Source organism: Hylobates moloch, unplaced genomic scaffold (assembly GCF_009828535.3).
Source record: "Hylobates moloch isolate HMO894 unplaced genomic scaffold, HMol_V3 SCAFFOLD_5, whole genome shotgun sequence".
NCBI lineage: Eukaryota > Metazoa > Chordata > Mammalia > Primates > Hylobatidae > Hylobates > Hylobates moloch.
In genome coordinates, this window is record NW_026652280.1 from 9920866 (window position 1) to 9941474 (window position 20609).

The following is a 20609-nucleotide window of genomic DNA, read 5'->3' on the forward strand; positions in this document are numbered from 1 at the left end:
CCACCTCATGGTTTTAGCGTCTATTAACAATTGTCTCCATCTATTATTTTAATAGGGGTTGCAAAATGGTGACTTAAAAAATAACTATGATTGTTTTTTCCACTTAGTAGCTGAATTTTTCTATAAAGAGAACCTCGGGTCACCTTGAATTATAATTTGTACAGGAAAGGCAGGGCAAGTGCTTGATTCTTTCTTTCCTTACCCTTTGTTAGAACAGCAAGTTAGTGCCTTGGTGACCTTAGAAAAAAAGAGGAAGGAGGTAGCTGATGCGATGCTGCACCTAGGGATGTGATGACTTTTGCTGTTTCCTGCTTCTGTCAACAACTGGTAAGGTTAAAGAGTATTTTTGCTTTAAATTGCTCAAAAAGCCTTTTGTAAGGGTCATGGAAAAATGTTGGAGAAAGGGCTCTTGTTGATCTCTGAGTGGTAATCTTCATTCTGTCTCACTACTTTCCCTCTTTACGTCCATTTGTTCTGCTGCTTAGAACATTTAGGACATCTGTTCTCTGGAGATTCAGGGCAATTTAATTTGTCTCAGGTTATTTTTATTGTTTGTTTTGTAATTTATTATCGATCATGTGATATTTCAACATTTCCCCTATTTGCTGAGTAAAATTCTGTAGTTCCATGTTGGGGGAACAATGTTGCATCCTTTGGGCCAAGACCTTGGGATGCCTGTGTTTCTTTGGAAATGATTCAAAGCTAAGTCTTGGGTTCTTTGTATTTATTACAAGATTTCGAGAGCCTCCAAGAAGAAGTGAAATAAACCAGAGACGATAAACCTCTACAGAGAAACAACAAAAGATATCTCCATTGTGCCTCCCTTAAAAATAGCAATAGCTAAATAATAAAAATAAAAAACAAAATAGCAATAGCTTTATTATGGGTGATAAGAAGGAGAAGGATGTGTGTGTGTGTGTGTGTGTGTGTGTGTGTATTTGCCTGTGAACACTGAATTAGGGAGTGACCATGAAAAAGTAATTTGGGAAAACCCCCTAGCCTGTATCAATCTGGATTTTGTGAGTCAGGGAGTAAACGAAAGATATTCTCAAGCCAGGTCCCTGTAGGTATGAGCAGCAGCTACTGTCCTGATAGATAGTATTTGCATTCACCCTATTGTGAACCAGGTGGGTAGACGGTGACTGTTTCAGCCGATGTGTGAGGTTCACTTCAGGGCCCACTGAATAATTCTGAGGAAGAGTTTTGACTCAAAAGAAAACTTGTCTTTGGGTCTGTCCTGCAAAAATCAGTGGGTGTTTTGGGTCAAGGCTGTTTTTGTCTTTTTCCTTGAGAAAATCGAAAGTTGAGGCAAAAAAGCAGCCCCAACGATGGTGGATTGGTAACAAGATGGAACTGGGATTGTGATCACAATATGGAAACCTTACAGCTGGAAGTCATTGCATGATTGCATGGCTTTGTCCTTATTCTACAAGTGCTGACTGAGCACTTGGCGTGGGCAAGGGCCCTGTGCAAGGATCTGATAGAGCAGGGATGAGACTTTACCTGGGCCTAGAAGTGCCTATCAGGCTCTAGTAAAAAATGCAGCGACTGAATAGGCATCATAATAGGATGTGGTAAGTTTCAGTGAGGACATATTTGCGGTTCTCAGGAAACTCACAGGACAGATGTGGGCCCCAAGGAGAGTATCTGATATGATACATTTGAGCTGAGACCTGCTGGATGGGAGAGGGATAAGAGAAGGTGAGGAAACTCCACGTGCGAAGGCCCTGCCCCATCAGAGCATTGTCCTCAAATTACACAATGTAAGGTGGATGAGCAATAAAGGCTAGGAGTGAGCAGAAGAATTATAAGACATAACACTGGGAAAATGGCAGCTATCAATGACACAGGCCTTGCAAGTCAGTAAGCCATTTGGATATTCTCTTGAGGACAGTGAGGCATTGAAGGAAATGATGAGAGTCAGGCAGGTGTTTGAGAAGGCTACTCTGGCTACCTCTGGCCCATAATAAGGCTCAGTAAACACTTGTGTCATGAGAGGCAGTATTACACTTTCTTCTCCCTTGCTTTCCTATATGCAGTGGTCCAGCAGAAGAGACCAGTCCTGTACCTGCCATGCATAATTGAATGTGCAGGGTAGGGCAGCCCCATGAGTGCCTTCTCACCTGTCAAACACGGTCCTTCCTTCCTAGTCTTTCTATGAATTTTACACACTAAAGCCTCAGCCACAATCCTTCATGGTGGTTTAACCAGCAGGGAACCTCCATAACCTAATAAATCAAAGGAACCAATAAAACTAACTTTGCCATGGCCTGGTGCAGCAAAAAAACCAGTGTTTCTAAGAGACAAAAGCTGCTAAACATGCAGAGTTAGTTCTCAGGAAACACCGACTTGTGTACTTTTTCTGTTGGAGAATGGGAGGCAAAGAAAAAAAGAGTATCTAGAAAGTAAGACGGAAACATACTTAGATATGGGCAGAGATAAGGAAGCGTCTTCACTTAAAGAGACAGCTGAATCTAATGTGCTTTGATTGGCAGAAAAAAATGGAAGAAAAGGCAGAGAAACAAACTGATTTCGGCGGGGAGTGTAGTTTCTATTTAGAGCTAGAACAAAGAAGTGCGTCCTTTCAAATTGTAGATTATTTGGGGGAAAAGAGGGACAGAACTTTATCTGAGTTTGGAATGAGTCTGAGTAGCTGCAATAGTAAAGTTGCTTCCAGAAGCAGGTAAACTTGACTTCAAAAAACCCTGCTTCATGAAATATTAGTGATTCACTTCAGTTGCTATCTGAAGAAGTTCTGGTAGAGAGAAGAGCACTGGCAGAGTCAGCTCCCGAGTGGGCTGAAAGCTCCCCTCAGCTCTTGCAGTGCTAATTAAGGGAGGGAGCAGCAGGGAGCTTGCAGTGACCAAGAGGGGGTTGAGGCTAAGAGGCCGTGATAAACAGGATACGATAAAAGCCCTTAACCAAGACACAGATGGGAAGAAGCGTTAGGGCGAGCAGCACTCACATCTCAAGGTTAGTAACCTTCTCAGAAAAAAGACTGGTTGTGTCTGAGCTCAACTTTTTAAATTAATTGTGTGCGAAAGGGTGGGGGCTGCCAGTGAAACCATGGCAAGTTGATGCAGCAGGAAAACAGAGTTGCCGGAAAAAGCTGGAGTAAGTTAAGTACTCGGTGTTCTGTGAACTGTTAGTTTAATGAGGGGGTGCAGTTTGTAGCAAAAGGGTGCCAGTTAAGTACTTTTTCTCAGTCTGTCTCTAGAATTGTATTTATAATAGATCTGATCGTAAAGTTCTTGAGAATAAGAAAACCGAGCTAATTTTACCGGCATCTGGTCTATCAAGCTAAATCTTCTCTCCAGCAAGACTGAACAAGGATGAACTTAAATAATAAATGTCCATGATCCAAAGATTTATTATCCTACTCAAGGGTTGGGAAACGTTTTCTGTAAAGGGCCAGATAGTTAATATTTACAGCTTTGTGGGCCATGTGGTGTCTGTCAGTTGTGACCCAACACCTCTTGTTTCCAGCATTGCAGCACAAAAACAGTGGTGGATGGTATGTAACCAAATGAGCATAGCTGTCTCCAACCAAACTGTTTATGGAAATCAGACAGTGGGCTGCATTCAGTTCTCAGGCCATAGTTTCAGAACCCTGTCTTAGAGGATCCCTGCTGAACCCCAGCTGGAGTCTCTGCGTTGACTAGAAGTGGGGTTCTACTGGTCACTCAGCAGTAGCCTCACCCCTGGGGACATGTGTATGACTTGCCGAGGTTCTGAGGGTATCATGGTCTAGAGGAGACCATGTGGCCCACGTTGGAAAGATTCTCTTAATGAGATTATTTGAGGAAGGGAGCAGAAACCCAGACTATTGTGTTCCTGTGGAAATCTTTTTTTTTTTTTTTTTTTTTTTTTTTTTTTTTTTTTTTTGAGACGGAGTCTCGCTCCTTCACCCAGGCTGGAGTGCAGTGGCGTGATCTTGGCTCACTGCGAGCTCCGCCTCCCGGGTTCACGCCATTCTCCTGCCTCAGCCTCCTGAGTACCGGGACTACAGACGCCCGCCACCACACCCGGCTAATTTTTTGTATTTTTAGTAGAGACGGGGTTTCACCGTGTTAGCCAGGATGGTCTCGATCTCCTGACCTCATGATCCGCCCGCCTCGGCCTCCCAAAGTGCTGGGATTACAGGCGTGACCCACCGCGCCCGGACTCCTGTGGAAATCTTGCTGGAAGCATGAGCCTCTCAGCAGCTGGGGCATCCCAGCAGAAGGCAGCTAAACCCTCGCATCTGAGAAAGAGCGGAGGGAGCAAACGACCTCACACTATAATCTTCCCAGCCCCAGTCACTTGTTCTGAGTTTAGCTAGATTTTCTGTTTGCAGTCCTCTGCTTTCCAGCATGTGAATAGTTTTCCAAGCAAGTGTCGAGAGATATCAGAGTAGATTCTCCATCACACACATCAGGTGTTTTTGCATAAACTGGGGAAGGTGGGGTCATTGAGTAGACACTAGGAGACTCCTCCCAATGCTCAGAAACCGTGGAGACATCTGGGGAAGCAGGACATATTGTAGGTAGCAGAAGCAACGAAACTGAGGTGACAGGGAAGGTTCTGCCTGCGTGGACAGCCTAGGGGAAGAAAAACAGTGTGGCTAAAGAGTGTTCCCCGTCCCCACCCCCCCAGGCCACCTAGGAGTCTGCATTCAGAGGCAAGCTTGTGAGATGAATTCGTGCTCATGTGGTTAGCTGAGACATTTTTAATAGTCGAGAAATCCAGTAATATTTTGATTAATGACTTCCTTGAGAACAAAGCTCTTTTATACAGACAGCTCTATTAGAAAAAAAAACCTCAAGCCAAAATCCCTTCATAAATCATGCAAAAAATGGCTGCTGACACAACAAAAATAGCTCAAGCACCGTCTCTATTTGTCTTTGGTTAGATGTTGATAAATAGGGCTCATCTCTAGCAAAGTCGTAACAGCTGGATTTTGTCTTCAGCTGCAAATCTTTCTGCCCCTTTCATTCCAATCCGTGACCTCTAGGACCCTCGATTCCAGGGTGCAAATACGCTTAAGTTCTCTTCATCTCTCGACTAGTTGGCTCTGGATGCCTTGGGAATAAGGAGTTCCTACAAGTTATTACCGGTTAGTACCCCTTTTCCAATCCTCCTCCCATGCACCTCATTTCTTCATCCTGGGTGAGGAAGTTCACCTTGGGCCTGATCATAGAAGCCACTGAGAGTGGATGATGCTATGTTTCATCTCATTTCCTTTAGGATTTGAGGCAGCACAGTGTTGCAGATGCCTGCCTGGCCCTCGGCCCTTCTACCTCTCTACCTGCACCTCTACCCCACTTTACCCAACCCTGACCCCTCCCTCAGAAAATATATATGTTTTGGCATTTGTTTAATAAGCACATAATTTTTTAAAATATCTTAAATCATTTATCTGACAACCTCGACTATCATGATCTTTTGCATTATTTATTTCCAGCTGTTATCACAAAATTGTGACACAGAGCATGTCCGTGGACTCTATGCTTAGACTGTACTATGCTAATGTACTGTATTCTTAGAATGTACTTGGCATCTTTGGACTGGGGTGGTTGGGGGATCAACTGAAATCAATTAATACGTGGCCAACAGCAAGATGGGGTGGCCTCATTCATTGGTAAGACCTGGACTCATACTATTCACTAGTAATAATTTTTAAAAATCGAGGTGAAATTCACATAACATTGTTCACCTAAGGTTTATTCAACATAAGATTAAACTTTTTTTTTTTGGAACGAAATCTTTCTCTGTTGACCTGGCTGGAGTGCAGTGGCACAATCTCAGCTCACTGCAACCTCCACCTGCCAGGTTCAAGTGATTCTCCTGTCAGCCTCCCAAGTAGCTGGGATTACAGTTGCGCACCACCACGCACAGCTAATTTTTGTATTTTTAGTAGAGTTGGGGTTTCACCATGTTGGCCAGGCTGGTTTTGAACTCCTGACCTCAAGCGATCCACCTGCCTTGGCCTTCCAAAGTACTGGGATTACAGGTGTGAGCCACCACACCGGGTCAAGATTAAACATTTTAAAGTATACAGTTCGGTGGTATTTAGTACATCCACAATGTTCTGCGATGACCGCTATTGTCAGATTCCAAAACGTTTTCATCATTTTAAAGAAAACCCCATACCTTAAACAGTCACTCCCTATTCCCTCCTTCCAACAGTCAGTCAATTGGCAAATCACCAATCTGTTTTCCATCTCCATGGATTTAACTATCTGGATATTTCATATAAATGGATTTTTACAAAACGTGGCCTTTTGTTTCTGCATTCTTTGACTTAGCATAATGTTGTCAAGGCTTATTCATGTTGTAGCATGCATTAGCCCTTCATTCCTTTTTATGGCTGGGTAATATTCCATTGTATGGATTTGATCACAATTTGTTCATTCATTCATTCACTTGTTGCCAGACGTTTGGATCGTTACCACCTTCTGGCTTTTGTGACTAATGCTGCTATAAACATTGGTCTACAAGGATTGGTTTGAGTATATTCTTTTGAGTATATACCTAGGAGTAAAACTTCTGGGTCATATAGTAATCCTGTTGAACGTTTTGAAGAATCTCTAAACTGTTCTTCACAGCAGCTGCATCATTTTACATTTCTTTACAATGCTTTTGCAACAGTACACAAGGGTTCCAATTTCTCCACATTTTCCCTAACATATTTATTTTTCTCTTTTTGATTATAGCCATCCTAGTAGATACAAAGTGAGTTCTCATTGTGGTTCTTATTTGTGTTTCCTTATTGACTGATAATGTTGAGCATCTTTTGGAGAAAAATGTCTATTCAAGTACTTTGCCCATTTGAAAATTGGGTCGTTTCTTTTATGTTAAAGTGTGAGAGTTCCTTATATATTATGGATATTAGAGCATACTCAGATTATTTGCAAATATTTGCTTGCATTCTGTAGGGTGACTTTTCACTTTCTCAAAAATGTCCTTTGATGCACAAAAGTTTTTAATTTTAGTAAGTCCAATTTATTTTTTTCTTTGTTGCCCATAGGTTTGATGTCAAATCTAAGAATCCGTTGCCAACTTCCAGGTCTTAAAAATTTACCCCTGTGCTTATTCTAAGATTTCTACAGTCTGAGGTCTTATATTTAGGTCAACCCATTTTAAGTTGGTTTTTGTGTTTCACGGGAGGTAGGGATCCAATTTCATGCTTTTGCATGTGGCTAGCCAGTTGTCCCAGGACCATTTATTGAAGAAGCTATTATTTCCCCATTCAGCAGGGTTGGCACCTTGTTGAATATCAATTGTTCATAGATGTATGGGCTTATTTTATTTGTATAAATTCAAGGGGTACAAGGGCAGTTTTGTATAAGGGCAGTTTTATTATGTAGTGGTGAAGTCTGGACTTTTAATATAACCATCACCTGAATAATATATGTTGTACACATTAATTTCTATCCCTCACCCCTTTCTACTCTCCCATTCTTCCAAGTCTCCAATGTCCATTATTGCATACTATATGTCCATGGGTACACATTATTTTGCTCCCATTTACAAGTGAGAACGTGGTATTTGAGTTTCTGTGTCTGAATTGTTTCATTTAATGTAATGGCTTCCCAGTCTATCTATGTTGCTACAAAAGACATGATTTCATTCTTTTTATGGCTGTGTAGTATTCCATTGTGTATATATACCACAGTTTCTTTATCTAATCCTTCATTGATGGGCACTTAGGTTGATTCCATATCTTGGTTATTGTGAATAGTGCTGCAATAAACATATAAGGGCAGGTATATTTTTAATATAATGATTTCTTTTCCTTTGGGTAGATACCCTGTAGTGAGACTGCTGGATCTAATGGTAATTCTATTTTTAGTTCTTTGGGGAATCGCCATACTATCTTCCATAGATGTTGTACTAATTTACCTTCCCATGAACAGTGTATAAATGTTCTCTTTTCTCCACATCCTATCTAACATCTGTTTTGACCATCATTTCAATTTCCTTGGTCTATTTGTCTATGGATATGCCAATACCTACACTGTTTTGATTACTGTAGCTGTGTACTACAGTTTTGAAATGGGAAATGTTAGTCTTTCAGCTTTTTCTTCTTTTTCAATACCATTTTGGCTATTCAAGGCCCCTTGCAATTCTATGTAATATGTTCAGACTCCAGAGTTCGTGGATTCAGTAGCTCAGTAATGCCATCTGAGCCCCACATTCATTCTGTCTCTCTCTACCACCCTGTTTGTCCTCAGGCTGATTTCCTTCAATATGGCTGCCTATGGTAACCAGGACAGCATTCTTGTTCATGCATAATCAGAGGAGATAAAGATAGAAACAGGGATGGAGAGAAGATAAATTGTTCACATTCCATGCTGTTTTTCTGGCATGGAATGTGAATAACTTCCTTCACTCTGATGGGCCAACTCAGGCCATAGTTGGCTTCTTTGACCCCTCAAATCAATCATAGTTTTCAGGCTGGTCATGGTGGATCACGCCTGTACTCCCAACACTTTAGGAGGCCACCATGTACAAGTGCAGAATTACATGAGTCTAGAAGCTCCAAGCAAGCCTTGGCAAGACCCTGTTTCCACAAAAAATAATTTTAAAAAATTAGCTAAGTGTGGTGGCTCATGCCTATAGTCCCAGCTACCCAGGAGGCTGAAGTGGGAGAGTCACTTGAGACCCGGAGTTTGAGATCAGTCTGGGCAACATAGCAAGTCCCTACCTCTACACACACACACACACACACACACACACACACACACACGCACACACGCACAAAATTATAGTTTTCAGTAGAATAGCTTCGATTTGTCATAATATCTCTGTGGCGTGTGGAAAGGGGTGGATACTCAAACTCAGGCACAATACTGCTAGGAGTGAGGAAAGTGAAATGGGTGATGGTCAGTTATCTTTCTAATAGTTTAAATCTTATCATATTATTCTGGTGCTTAACAATCTCCAATTGCTCTTAGAATTGTACCAGGAAGTATATAAGGCAAATGTACTCCCACCCCACTCATCTCTACGTCTTTCTGTTTCCATCTTTCCTCAATGGATTCAGCTACAATGATTGAAAAACTTCCACAAAGTCTCTGACTTTGTGCACCTGCTCTCCTATCCACCTGGACTGCTCGTCCTCACACCTGGCCACACCCTGCATGTGGCCACAGCCTCTTGCTTCTGCAGATTCCAGAACACACTTCACTGCCTGAGAGCCTTTCCTGACCACCAACCTGACACAGCCTCTGCTTGGCTGCAGCCCCAGCCGTTCTCTCCCATGCCTGTGTGTGTTGCTTCCTTTTCATAACGTGACATGCACTTCATAACTGTGCACTGATTTGTATGTTCGTCTGATGTCTGTCTTTCCAACTAGACTGGGGGAATGAAAAAGTTTTTCTGTAAAAGAGCAGGTGGTATGTTAGACTTTGGCCATACACTGTCTGTTTTGAGATCACGCCAGATGCTGTATATGTGTGTGTGTGTGTGAGAGAGAGAGTGTGTGAGTGTGCAAATTGTGTGAGCATGTGTAAACGCATGCATGTGTGCATTGCGTGTGAGTGTATGCATGTACGAGTGTTTGAGAGTATATGTGCAGATGCATGTGATTATGTGAGATTGTGTGTGCATATGTGAGCATGTGTGAGAACATGTATAAGTGCATGCATGTGTGTGTGCATGTGTGTGAGTGCATGTATATGTGAGTGTGTTTGAGAGTATGTGAGCACCTGCATATGATTGTGTGTGTGAGATAGTGTGTGAGTGTGTGAGAAAGTGTGAATATGTGCACATGTGAGTGTGAGAGCATGTGTAAGTGCATGCACATGTGTGGATGTGTGTTTGAGAGTATGCATGCACATGCATGTGATTGTGTGAGACAGTGTGTGAGTGTGTGAGACAGTGTGCCTATGTGAGTGTGATAACATGTATAAGTGCATGAGTGTGAGTGTGCGTGGATGTGAGAGTATGTGTGCACATGCATGTGATTGTGTGTCTGAGACAGTGTGTGAGCGTGTGTGTGGGTGCATGTGTATGTGCGTGCATGTTGTGTGTGTGTGTGTTAGAGCATGTGCTAGTGCATGTGTGTGTGAGTGCATGCATGTTTGGGAGACAGCATGTGTGGGTTCATGCATTTGAGCGTGGGAGTGTGTCAGTGTGTGCATGTATCCATGTGTGTGTTTGTGTGTGAAGGGACACAGGTCTGAGGCAGAAGATATGAGTGCAGGAGGGGTACTTAGGGGGACCCTGTCCTGAGGACCTCAGGAATTCTCTGGACTTGGTTTAGCCCGGGATTTGTAGTTTCATTTTTGCTGGTGCCTGTCAGGAGAAGATCTTGTCATTAGGACATAATAGATGCAGTTAATTTTTCCAACTCTGATGGAAGTCTTCCATGTCCTTGCCACTCCAGTTTGTTCTGTGCAGTGACCAAGATTATCTTTCCAAAATGCGAAGTTGTGTGCACCGCTTCCTCCATCAGCGCCTCGGCGGCTCCGTGTTCCTGTCAAGGATGTGTTAACGTCACAGGCGTTACTGAGAGCCGCTTTGCCTGAGGAATTGTGCTGGGTGCTGGAGTTACAGAAGTTAGCATGACGCCACGGTTTCTGATTGCTACGTTTCAGTTCCTTTGTGTGTGTCACTCAGGTCACTTTTCAATCCAGACTCAGTCTCATTTTCGGTCACTTCTCCACCCACAAGACTGTAGTCACACCATTTCCTGAAACACCCGCATTGTCACGTCTCTGTCTTTCTCCCACTTTTTCCTTTGGGAAAAAAAAAACCTTTTCCACAATCTATTAGAATGATTTGTTCTCTCTCTGGCTTTCATAAAACTTAGCAAATGACTTGTATAGAGATGATCATGTTTTGCTATAATAAATTGCTTTTAAAATTGATATGACCCGCTATATTATGCATAACCTGAGAGCAGAGATGTGTCCTCTTTATGATTGTATTTCCAAGGGACTAAGCAGAGGACCCGGCATAGCTCAGTAAAATTTGGAGGCATTGTTGGATTGACTTATTTACAAAACAGAGGTAACAGATACCTCTTTTGACTACATCACAAAACAACTAGAGGCACAAATAATATCATAGATGTGAAAGCTTTTAGAAAATATAATGCCATGTAAACACAAGGTGACACCATGCTTGATTATATGTACACATTACAATTTCGTTCTGATTATCGTTACATTGTTGATTTTATGTTCCCTGAGAAAGTTCCCACATTAGATACTCACGCTGAGTGGTCGACACTTGCTTATACACTTTGAGACTGAGTCACAAACAAAGTTCAGGGTTGGCATTAGATACAATTGTCTTCAGTGGTTTCTGCTCCTACTTTTCCCAAGTTTTACTCATCTTCTATTTTGACACTCTTACCAGGGTCAAATGCATTTATACAATTCCTCTTTTTATAGGGGCATACTTTTTATAATGACATGCTGATGTGTTCCTAACAAGTTCTTAAGAACTGGAACTTGTATTTTATAAGAGAAAGAAGAGAGCAATGATGAACCTGAAAAATGAATCCTGTTTTGATATTGTACTATAATGATGTAAGATATGACCCCTGGCAGAACCTGGGGGCAGGGACCTCTCTGTACTCTTTGTGACTTCTTGTGACTCTATAATTATTTCAAAATCTAAAGTTAAATCTCTCATACTGGTAGATCTGCATATGCCCTGGGCCACCATACTTTTGTATCTGATGGGCTTTTGATCTGTTTTTTGGTCCTCACCAAAGCAAATGCCTGAGATCAGCAAGGGAGGAAGAGGTGAAAGGAAGGCCACAGGATGGGTTGTCAGCGCTGGGCGTAGGCTCCCTCCACCCACTTCAGCCTCTGCCTCATCTTATGCTCTCAGTGAGGACTTCTCTGCTCCATGCGTGCACCACCTTTCACTTATTATTTATATTTTTACATCTTTATTTTAGTTTCTGCCTCCTCCCCGTAGAATGTAAGTTCTATCATGACAATATAGATATATATTTTTTGTAGGGTGTATCCTCATTGCCTACAGCAGAGTTAGGCACAGAGAATGCATGCAGCACATGTTTGTTGAATGAATGACTCCTTGTAGAAAATGAAAGCCTGAAAATAAGCCGACTGGTTCCCCGAGAGAGAAGTAACTCCAATCTGCCCATCCTCATACGAGAGCAAACCTGTCTTTTAAGCTAAGGCCTTTTTCCTGTGTTCACACTTTAGAAAAAGAAGACACGACTGATAACATCTGAGAGGAAGGAAACTGCATTGTGCTGGGGATCTGCATGTCACATATAAAAAGCAATTTTTTTTTAATAGACCAGCCTTTCAAATAGTTTCCAGAGATGGATTATCCTACTTTACTTTTGGCTCTTCTTCATGTTTACAGAGGTAAAGATGATCTTTATATCTTCATTTAAAATTTTTGCTCCTGTTTTTGTTCATACAGTATGGCATATTCAGAATTTACAATGCTCTTTAGTTGGCTAGGATAATTTCTCACTTGTTCAGAAAAACTAAAAGTTACATTTTCCAATTATCAGCAGGACACCTTTTTAGACAAAGGCAGAAACTGTCAGCCTTTACTGTGATCTCAGTGCACTAGGTCTTCAAAAGCTTAAGATATGGATTTGGTGTTTCCGTCATCAAGGCTAACAGAATTAATGTGATGTTGTATATTTCAGCTCAATGTGAAGAGGTGCTTTGGCATACATCAGTTCCCTTTGCCAAGAACATGTCTCTAGAATGTGTGTATCCATCAATGGGCATCTTAACACAGGTGGAGTGGTTCAAGATCGGGACCGAGAAGGATTCCATAGCCATTTTCAGCCCTACTCATGGCATGGTCATAAGGAAGCCCTATGCTGAGAGGGTTTACTTTTTGAATTCAACGATGGCTTCCAACAACATGACTCTTTTCTTTCGGAATGCCTCTGAAGATGATGTTGGCTACTATTCCTGCTCTCTTTACACTTACCCACAGGGAACTTGGCAGAAGGTGATACAGGTGGTTCAGTCAGGTAAGGGCAAGTTTTTTTTTTTTTAATTCGTTTTTATCCACCTACAACATTTGTTTCTATAAAGCCCAAGTAGAAGCTGTAGAATGTCTTCTCATATTTCTGTGGCATTCTCCAATTCCATTTCTAGATGCTTTGTTGCTACTGCTTTGAAGGAGCAATCTTGGGAGTCTGTTTCATTTTTCTGACTGTGCTGTTGTGTCCGAGTAGAAGTCCCTTTCAAATTTGAATGTAGTAGGAGAAAGCACAGGTTTTATGTTGTCTTAATGGTAACCTGAGCCTTGATTAAACTGATGTTGGCAACACAGGGTTCCGGATCCTTTCAGGGCTTTATCACAGTGACACAGCACCGTTCCCTTCTGCTGGACACTCAGCACCCACATCAACCCCTGGGTGTTCAAGGTTCTTCCTACAGTACCAAATCTAAGTTTGTTTCTTTTCTTTTCTTTCTTTTCTTTTCTTTTTTTTCTTTTCTTTTCTTTTTTCTTTTCCTTTCTTTCTTTCTTTCTTTCTTTTTCTTTCTTTCTTTCTTTTCTTTTCTTTCTTTCCTTCTTTCTTTCTTTCTTTTTCCCTCTTTCCTTTCTTTCTTTTCTTTCTTTCTTTCTTCTTTCTTTTCTTTTCTTTCTTTCTTTCTTTCTTTCTCTCTCTCTCTCTTTCTTTCTTCTTTCTTTCTTTCTTTCTTTCTTTCTTTCTTTCCTCCCTCTTTCCCTCCCTCCCTCCCTCCCTCCCTTCCTTCCTTTTTTTTTTTTTTTTTTTTTGACATAGTCTCACTTTGCCACCCAGGCTGGAGTACAGTAGCATGATCTTGGCTCACTGCAACCTCCAGCTCCTGGGCTCAAGCGATTCTCCTACCTCAGCCCCACAAGTAGCTGGGACTACAGGTGTGCACCATCATGCGATATGGTTTGGCTGTGTCCCCACCCAAATCTCATCTTGAATTCCCATGTGTTGTGGGAGGAACCTGGTGGGAGGTAATTGAATCATGGGGGCAAGTCTTTCCCATGCTGTCCTCATGATAGTGCATAAGTCTCACAAGATCTGATGGTTTAAAAAAAGAGGAGTTCCCCTGCACAAGCTCTCTCTGTTTGCCTGCTGCCATCCGTGTAAGACATGACTTGCTCTGCTTGCCTTCCACCTTGATTGTGAGGCTTCCCCAGACATGTGGTGCTGTAAGTCCAATTAAACCTCTTTCTTTTGTAAGTTGCCCAGTCTTGGGAATATCTTCATCAGCAGCGTGAAAACGGACTAATACACCATGCCAGGCCAATTGTTGTATTTTTTTGTAGAGATGAGGTTTCAACATGTTGCCCAGGCTGCTCTTGGACCCCTGAGTTCAAGTGATCCAACTGCCTTGGCCTCCCAAAGTGCCAGGATTACTGGCATGAACCACCAAGCTTGGCCCTCGCTCTATCTTTCACCTCATCCAGGTTTAGCTAGAGAGGACACTTTCTTCATAAATTGTGAGCTGTGGTGTCAGAAAGAACCCAATGATCCCTTGGAGTGTTTTTTGCTTTATCTACCAGAGATTGTGGTTTTGTCTTTCTAGTGATGACTACATGAACTGGTTGTAGTATATTGGAAACACTTGGGTTTATAGTCATCACTTTCCATCAACCTGGTGTTAGTTGCTGGATCCCTCTGAATCTCAGGTTCTTGAAGAGGAAATTGGGTTGGTAGTACCATTCTACTTGTTGAATGGCTGAGGGACGATATATTTAAAGAACTTGGCCCGTGGTAGTCAGAGAATGAGACATCTTATTGTTATTTCCTATGCTTGTGATCCAAAAGGACTAACAATGAAATTTTCAGATATTAGTGACAATCTAAAGAAGGGAATATTTTTGGAGATGTGCGTTTCTTGTGTGGTGTCTCTCAAATTATACTCATGGCTGTACAGAGAAGAACATTTTATGACATCTGACATAATAGTGCTTTATTTTTAAGAGATCTATGCTCTAAAAGAACAATTACAGAATTATATGAGGAATATCAAATGGTCAGGAGATAAGAAACATCTTCATATATTTAGTTTTCCCTTTCTCTTTAGGTGTAGCCAGGGTGAAGACTAATTTTGTGTATATAGCTGAGGCTTATAGGGTGTCAAACTGCAATGTTTCTTTAGTTAAATGTTTATTTATTAAAGACTCCATTTCACCATACAAGTCCTCATTTGCTGTTGTATGTAGACACCTGTTAAATCCTGCTTGGAAGTTTTTACTGTGTAGTTCACTTTAAATCAGTCAGGCAGGCGAAGCAGAAGATTGGCAAAGCTTTTAACATAGAGTGAGCCATTGGAAACAAGGCCTGAGCCACCAAAGCTAGAACAGGATGCACTCCCCACTGCTGCCTTGTGTGGTGCGCCTTTAAAGTTTGGGTTCCAAATTAGCTGTTTTGGTTTCTGTCACAGGACAACCAACTGAAAACAGCTTGACCTTTCAGGATAGAGGATGGAGCTAACTTGTAGAGAACTAAATGATGGTTGTTATGCAAAGGTAGGATTTTTAACATCACATATGAACGGTCTTAGGAATACTTCCTGTTGGTTTCATCCAGATTTGTCATTACTGCTAGTTTTTGAGGTTAGGAAAAGAGAGCTCTCCCTTTCATGGGGCTTAAAAAAATACAATGTGGAGATTTTCAGTCAGTTATCAGTCAGAGGAAGGAATACCAGCTGTCCATCTAGTTTGAATTCTTCATGATGGTATCCTTAGCCATGATCCATTGCTCTTGTTTTGATCATTTATATTTTAAAGAGCAGATTGATGCAATGGGCTACTGAGGGCGTTCTACCCTATTTTGAGAGTTTGAGAGCTTCACTTTTTTAAACTAAGAATGATAGTGAGTTTAAAAAAATATTAGTTGTATTTCAAAATTAACCTTAGGTGTGCTTAAAATTTTCTTATGTACTTTAGTAACAACATACTGGGATTGCAAATATTGTACTTTTGTATACTGTAAAGGGGGAGTTGAAAATACATTAAATATTAAAAAAATCAGACTTAGAATCTAGAAATCCTAGTTTGTATAATAGATTGTAAGAACTTCAGGAGGATGAAGGAGTTGGGCCCTATGCTCTGTAAATATGTTGAGTTTTGCTATTTATTGATAGCTTATTATTTGCGGAATTTTACATAGTCTGGATCTTCATAGGCTTCCTCCTTGAATCTCCTGTGTGCACTTGAACGTTTGTATTGCCTGATTTTACAGGTGATGACATTGAAGTGCAGTGAGGTCTAGTGGTCTTTCCAAGGCCCTAAGTTTCACATATGTCCCAGCAGATAAAGTTGCAAATTGATGTAACTGTCAGCCTGGGGAACATGGGAACCCACCAGGGCCCTTGAAGAAGGAGACCTTGGCCATTGTACCTCCTATCAATGCTACCCCCCTCCAGCTTTCAGCCTAGAGTTTAAGAGCAAACAGGACATCTTATTCTGAATAAATGGTACTACTAATACAAAGTTATTTGAAAATATGTGTTATTTCCAGAACAGGCATTTCTTCATTAGCAATTGTTTTAGAGACTCTGATGGTAAGAATAAATGCATTTGTTTTCACCTAGTTTGTGAGAAAATATGCACAGATGACTTGGGGGACAACATTTTCAAGGTAGCCCCTTCTAGCAGAGTTTATGAGGTCATGGAGAAAATACTGTCACCTACGTGTCTCTGGCTTTATTAGTCAGTTAAAGCAAATATAGTTGCATTTACAGAAATACCCCCAAAATGAGTGACCCACTCAGAATGCTCTGCCACCTAGTGTTTACAGGGTACCTGCTCTGTAGGCTGCAACTGTCATTTCATTTAATCCTTATGAAGAACCATAGGGAGGTAATGTGTTCCCGTGATACAACAGAAGACACTGAGGTTCAGGGTGGTAGACTCACTTGTCCAAGGTTGTCGAGCTGCCAAGTGACAGCACCAGAGTGACCACAGTTGATTTTTCTGAAGAGCCAGAGACCTTAACTCCAGCAGAATGAACCAGGGAGGGCCATGGTAGAGAAAAGTCGTGCTGGACCTTGAAGAATTGGAAGGAATATTTTAATTACAGAAGCCGGGGTCTGGGGAAGAGAGAAGACAGAGAGGGAAGGGTGTCCTGGGGGTATTGATGGCTTAAAGAAGGGCACAGTGGAGGTGTAAAGTTCATGCAGGAGGCAGATCTTGGCCCTCTCTGACTAGAGCACTGGGTTTGGATAAGATGTGGTTCTCAACCTGGGCTCTGAGGCCCTCTACACCCACAGAGGTGGCCTGAGAGGCAGCCTCCCAGGAAAGGAAGACACTGTGAGAGTGAGACTCTCTCCCTGCCTGCACCAGCAAAGGGGCTCAGCTTATGATACTTTAGAGTCTCAGGAAAAGCTTTAATATAGTAGATTCTGTGCTTGAAAAAGGAGTTGCAGCTCACCAGGGCAGCCGAATGTCAGAAATAAACCTGAAAAGTTATTGATGTGCCTAATGGAATTTTGACTTCCGTCTGTAATGCAGACCAGGGGACATCTCTGAATAGTTTTTAGAGAGAGGCGCAAAATAAAACCAGATTTTTCTTTCACCACCTGAAAGATTACACTAGCTGCAGCCTTGTAGGCGAGTAAGAGTTTGCAGGCAAGGGAAGCAAATAGGCATCTATAGATTGGAACCCTTACATACTGCTAGCAGGAGGATTAATTGGTATCTCTATTATTTTAGTCAGGCTTCTCCAGAGAAAGAGAACCAATGTGTATATACATAGAGATTTATTATAAGAAATTGGCTCACATGATGTATTAGTCTATTCTCACACTGCTATGAAGAAATACTTAAGACTGGGTAATTTATAAGGGAAAGAGGTTTAATTGACTCACAGTTCAGTATGGCTGGGGAGGCCTCAGGAAACGTACAATCATGGTGAAAAGGGAAGCAAACATGTCCTTCTTCACATGGCAGCAGGAAGGAGAAGTGCAGAGTGACATGGGGGAAAAGCCCTTTATGAAACCATCAGATTTTGTGAGAATTCACTCACTGTCACCAGAACAGCATGAGGGTAACTGGCCCCGTGATTCAACTACTTCCCACCACGTCCCTCCCACAATACCTGGGGATTATGGGAACTACAATTCAAGATGAGATTTGGGTGGGGAAACAGCCAAACTATATCATTTTGCCCCTGGCCCCTCCGAAATCTCACGCCCTCACATTTCAAAATACAACCATACCCTTTCAACAGTCCCCCAAAGTCTTAACTCTTTCCAGCATTAACTGAAAGTCCACAGTCCAAAGTCTCGTCTGAGACAAGGCAAGTACCTTCCGCCTATGAGCCTGTAAAATCAAAAGCAAGTTAGTTACTTCCTAGATACAAGGGGGGGTACAGGCATTGGGTAAATACATCAATTCCAAATGAGAGAAATTGGCCAAAACAAAGGGGCTACTAGCCCCATGCAAGTCTGAAATCTTGTAGGGCAGTCATTAAAACTTCAAGTTCCAAAATGATCTCCTTTGACTCCATGTCCCATATCCTGGGCATGCTGATGCAGGAGGTGGGCACACATGGTCTTGGACAGCTCCACCCCTCTGGCTATGCAGGGTACAGCCTCCCCTCTTGGCTGCTTTCACAGGCTGGTGTTGAGTATCTGTGGCTTCTCCAGGTGCATGATGCAAGCTGTCTGTGGATCAGATTCAGATTGTGGGGTCTGAAGGATGGTGGCCCTCTTCTCACAGCTCTACTAGGCAGTGCCCCAGTGGGGATTCTGTGTGGGGGCTCCAACCCCACATTTCCTTGCTGCAGTGCCCTAGCAGAGGTCTTCCATGAGGGCTCTGCCCTTGCAGCAACTTCTGAATGAATACCCAGGTGTTTCTGTACATTTTCTGAAATCTAGGCAGAGATTCCCAAACCACAGTTCTTGACTTCTGTGCACACGCAGGCCCAACACCACGTGTAAGCTGTCCAGGCTTGGGGCTTGCACCCTCTGAAGCAACAGCATGAGCTGTATGTTGGCCCCTTTTAGCCATGGCTGGGACATAGGGCACCATATGCAGTCCTGAGGCTGCATAGAGCAGGGGGTCTTAGGCTTGGCCCAGGAAATCACTTTTCCCTTCTAGGCCTCTGGGCCTATGATGAAAGGGGCTGCCATGAAGGTCTCTGACATGCCTTGGAGACATTTTCCCCATTGTCTTGGTGATTTACATTTGGCTCTTCATTACTTATGCAAATTTCTGCAGCTGGCTGGAATTTCTTCCCAGAAAATGTTTTTCTTTTCTGTCGCATCATCAGGCTGCAAATTTTCCAAATTTTTTATGCTCTGCTTCCTCTTGAATGCTTTGCCCCTTAGAAGTTTCTTCTGCCAGATACCCTAAATTATCTCTCTCAAGTTCAAAGTTCCACAGATCTTTGGGGCAGAGGCAAAATGCCACCAAATTCTTTGCATAGCAACAGCGACCTTTACTCCAGTTCCGAACAAGTTCCTTATCTCCATCTGAGACCACCTCAGCCTGGATTTCATTGTTTATATCACTATCAGCATTTTGGTCAATGTCATTCAACAAATTTCTAGAAGTTTCTGAATTTCCCACATTTTCCTGTCTTCTTCTGAGCCCTCAAAACTTTTCCAACCTCTACCTGTTACCCAGTTCCAAAGTTGCTTTCACACTTGTGGATATCTTTACAGCAACCCTCCACTCTCTGCTGTACTCATTTACTGTATTACTCAATTTTCATGCTGCTAATAAAGACATACCTGAGACAGGGTAATTTATAAAGGAAAGAGGTTTAATTGATTCATAGTTCAGTATGGGTGGGGAGGCCTCAGGAAACTTACAATCATGGTGGAAGGGGAAGCAAATATGTCCTTCACATGGCAGCAGGGAGAAGAAGAATGAGTGCCCAGAGCAGGGGGAAGCCCCTTATAAAACCAACAGATCTCATGAGAACTAACTCACTATCATGAGAACAGGGTGGGGGAAACCACCCCCATGATTCAATTATCTCCACCTGGTCTCTCTCACGACACATGAGGGTTATGGGAACTACAACTCAAGATGAGATTTGGGTGGGCACATGGCCAAATTATATCATATGATTATGGAGACTGATAAGCTCAAATTTGCAGTGTGGGCTTGCAGGCTGCAGACCCAGGAGAGCTGATGGTACAGATGAAGCCCAGGTCATCTGCTGCAGAATCCCTCTTGCTTGGGGAGGCTGGTCTTTTTGTTGAATTAAGCTCACCTACATTATGGAGGCAAACTGCTTATTCAAAATTCACCAATTTAAATGTTAATCTCATCCCAAAACACCCTTCAAATTGACATGTAAAATTAACCATCATACCTGTTTTGGAAAATGATATGGCATTAGCTAGTTAAAAACCCCAAATCCTATGATCCAATAATTCTACTCTGTTTGGTATCCAAGAGTTCTCTCACTATAGGGAAAATTCCTGACTATTTATAGCAACAGTGATTGCAATAGCAAAAAATTGGTAACAACCCAAATACCCATCAACAGTAGAACAGAAAAGCACACTGATCTATTCACACATTAGGATACTCTACATCACTAAAATGAGTGAATTATCACTTTGCTCACCGACATGGATGAAGCTCATGAACTTTGTGTTGAAAGAGCAAGTTACAAAAAAAAAATAGGTAAACTAGAGTTCCTTTTCTTTAAAGGTTTTAGA

General features: G+C 42.1%; 1 protein-coding gene across 2 annotated transcripts in view; it reads left to right on the plus strand.

Moving 5' to 3' along the window:
* Window positions 1-20609, plus strand: part of CD226 (CD226 molecule) — a 114559-nt gene that overhangs the window by 19140 nt on the left and 74810 nt on the right. For both annotated transcript variants that reach the window (XM_058439752.1, XM_058439753.1), the window contains exons 2-3: window positions 12171-12338; window positions 12632-12967. In XM_058439752.1, the coding sequence (XP_058295735.1) occupies window positions 12293-12338; window positions 12632-12967 (382 nt within the window). In that variant the 5' untranslated portion in view covers window positions 12171-12292. The remainder of the gene's footprint in view (window positions 1-12170; window positions 12339-12631; window positions 12968-20609) is intronic.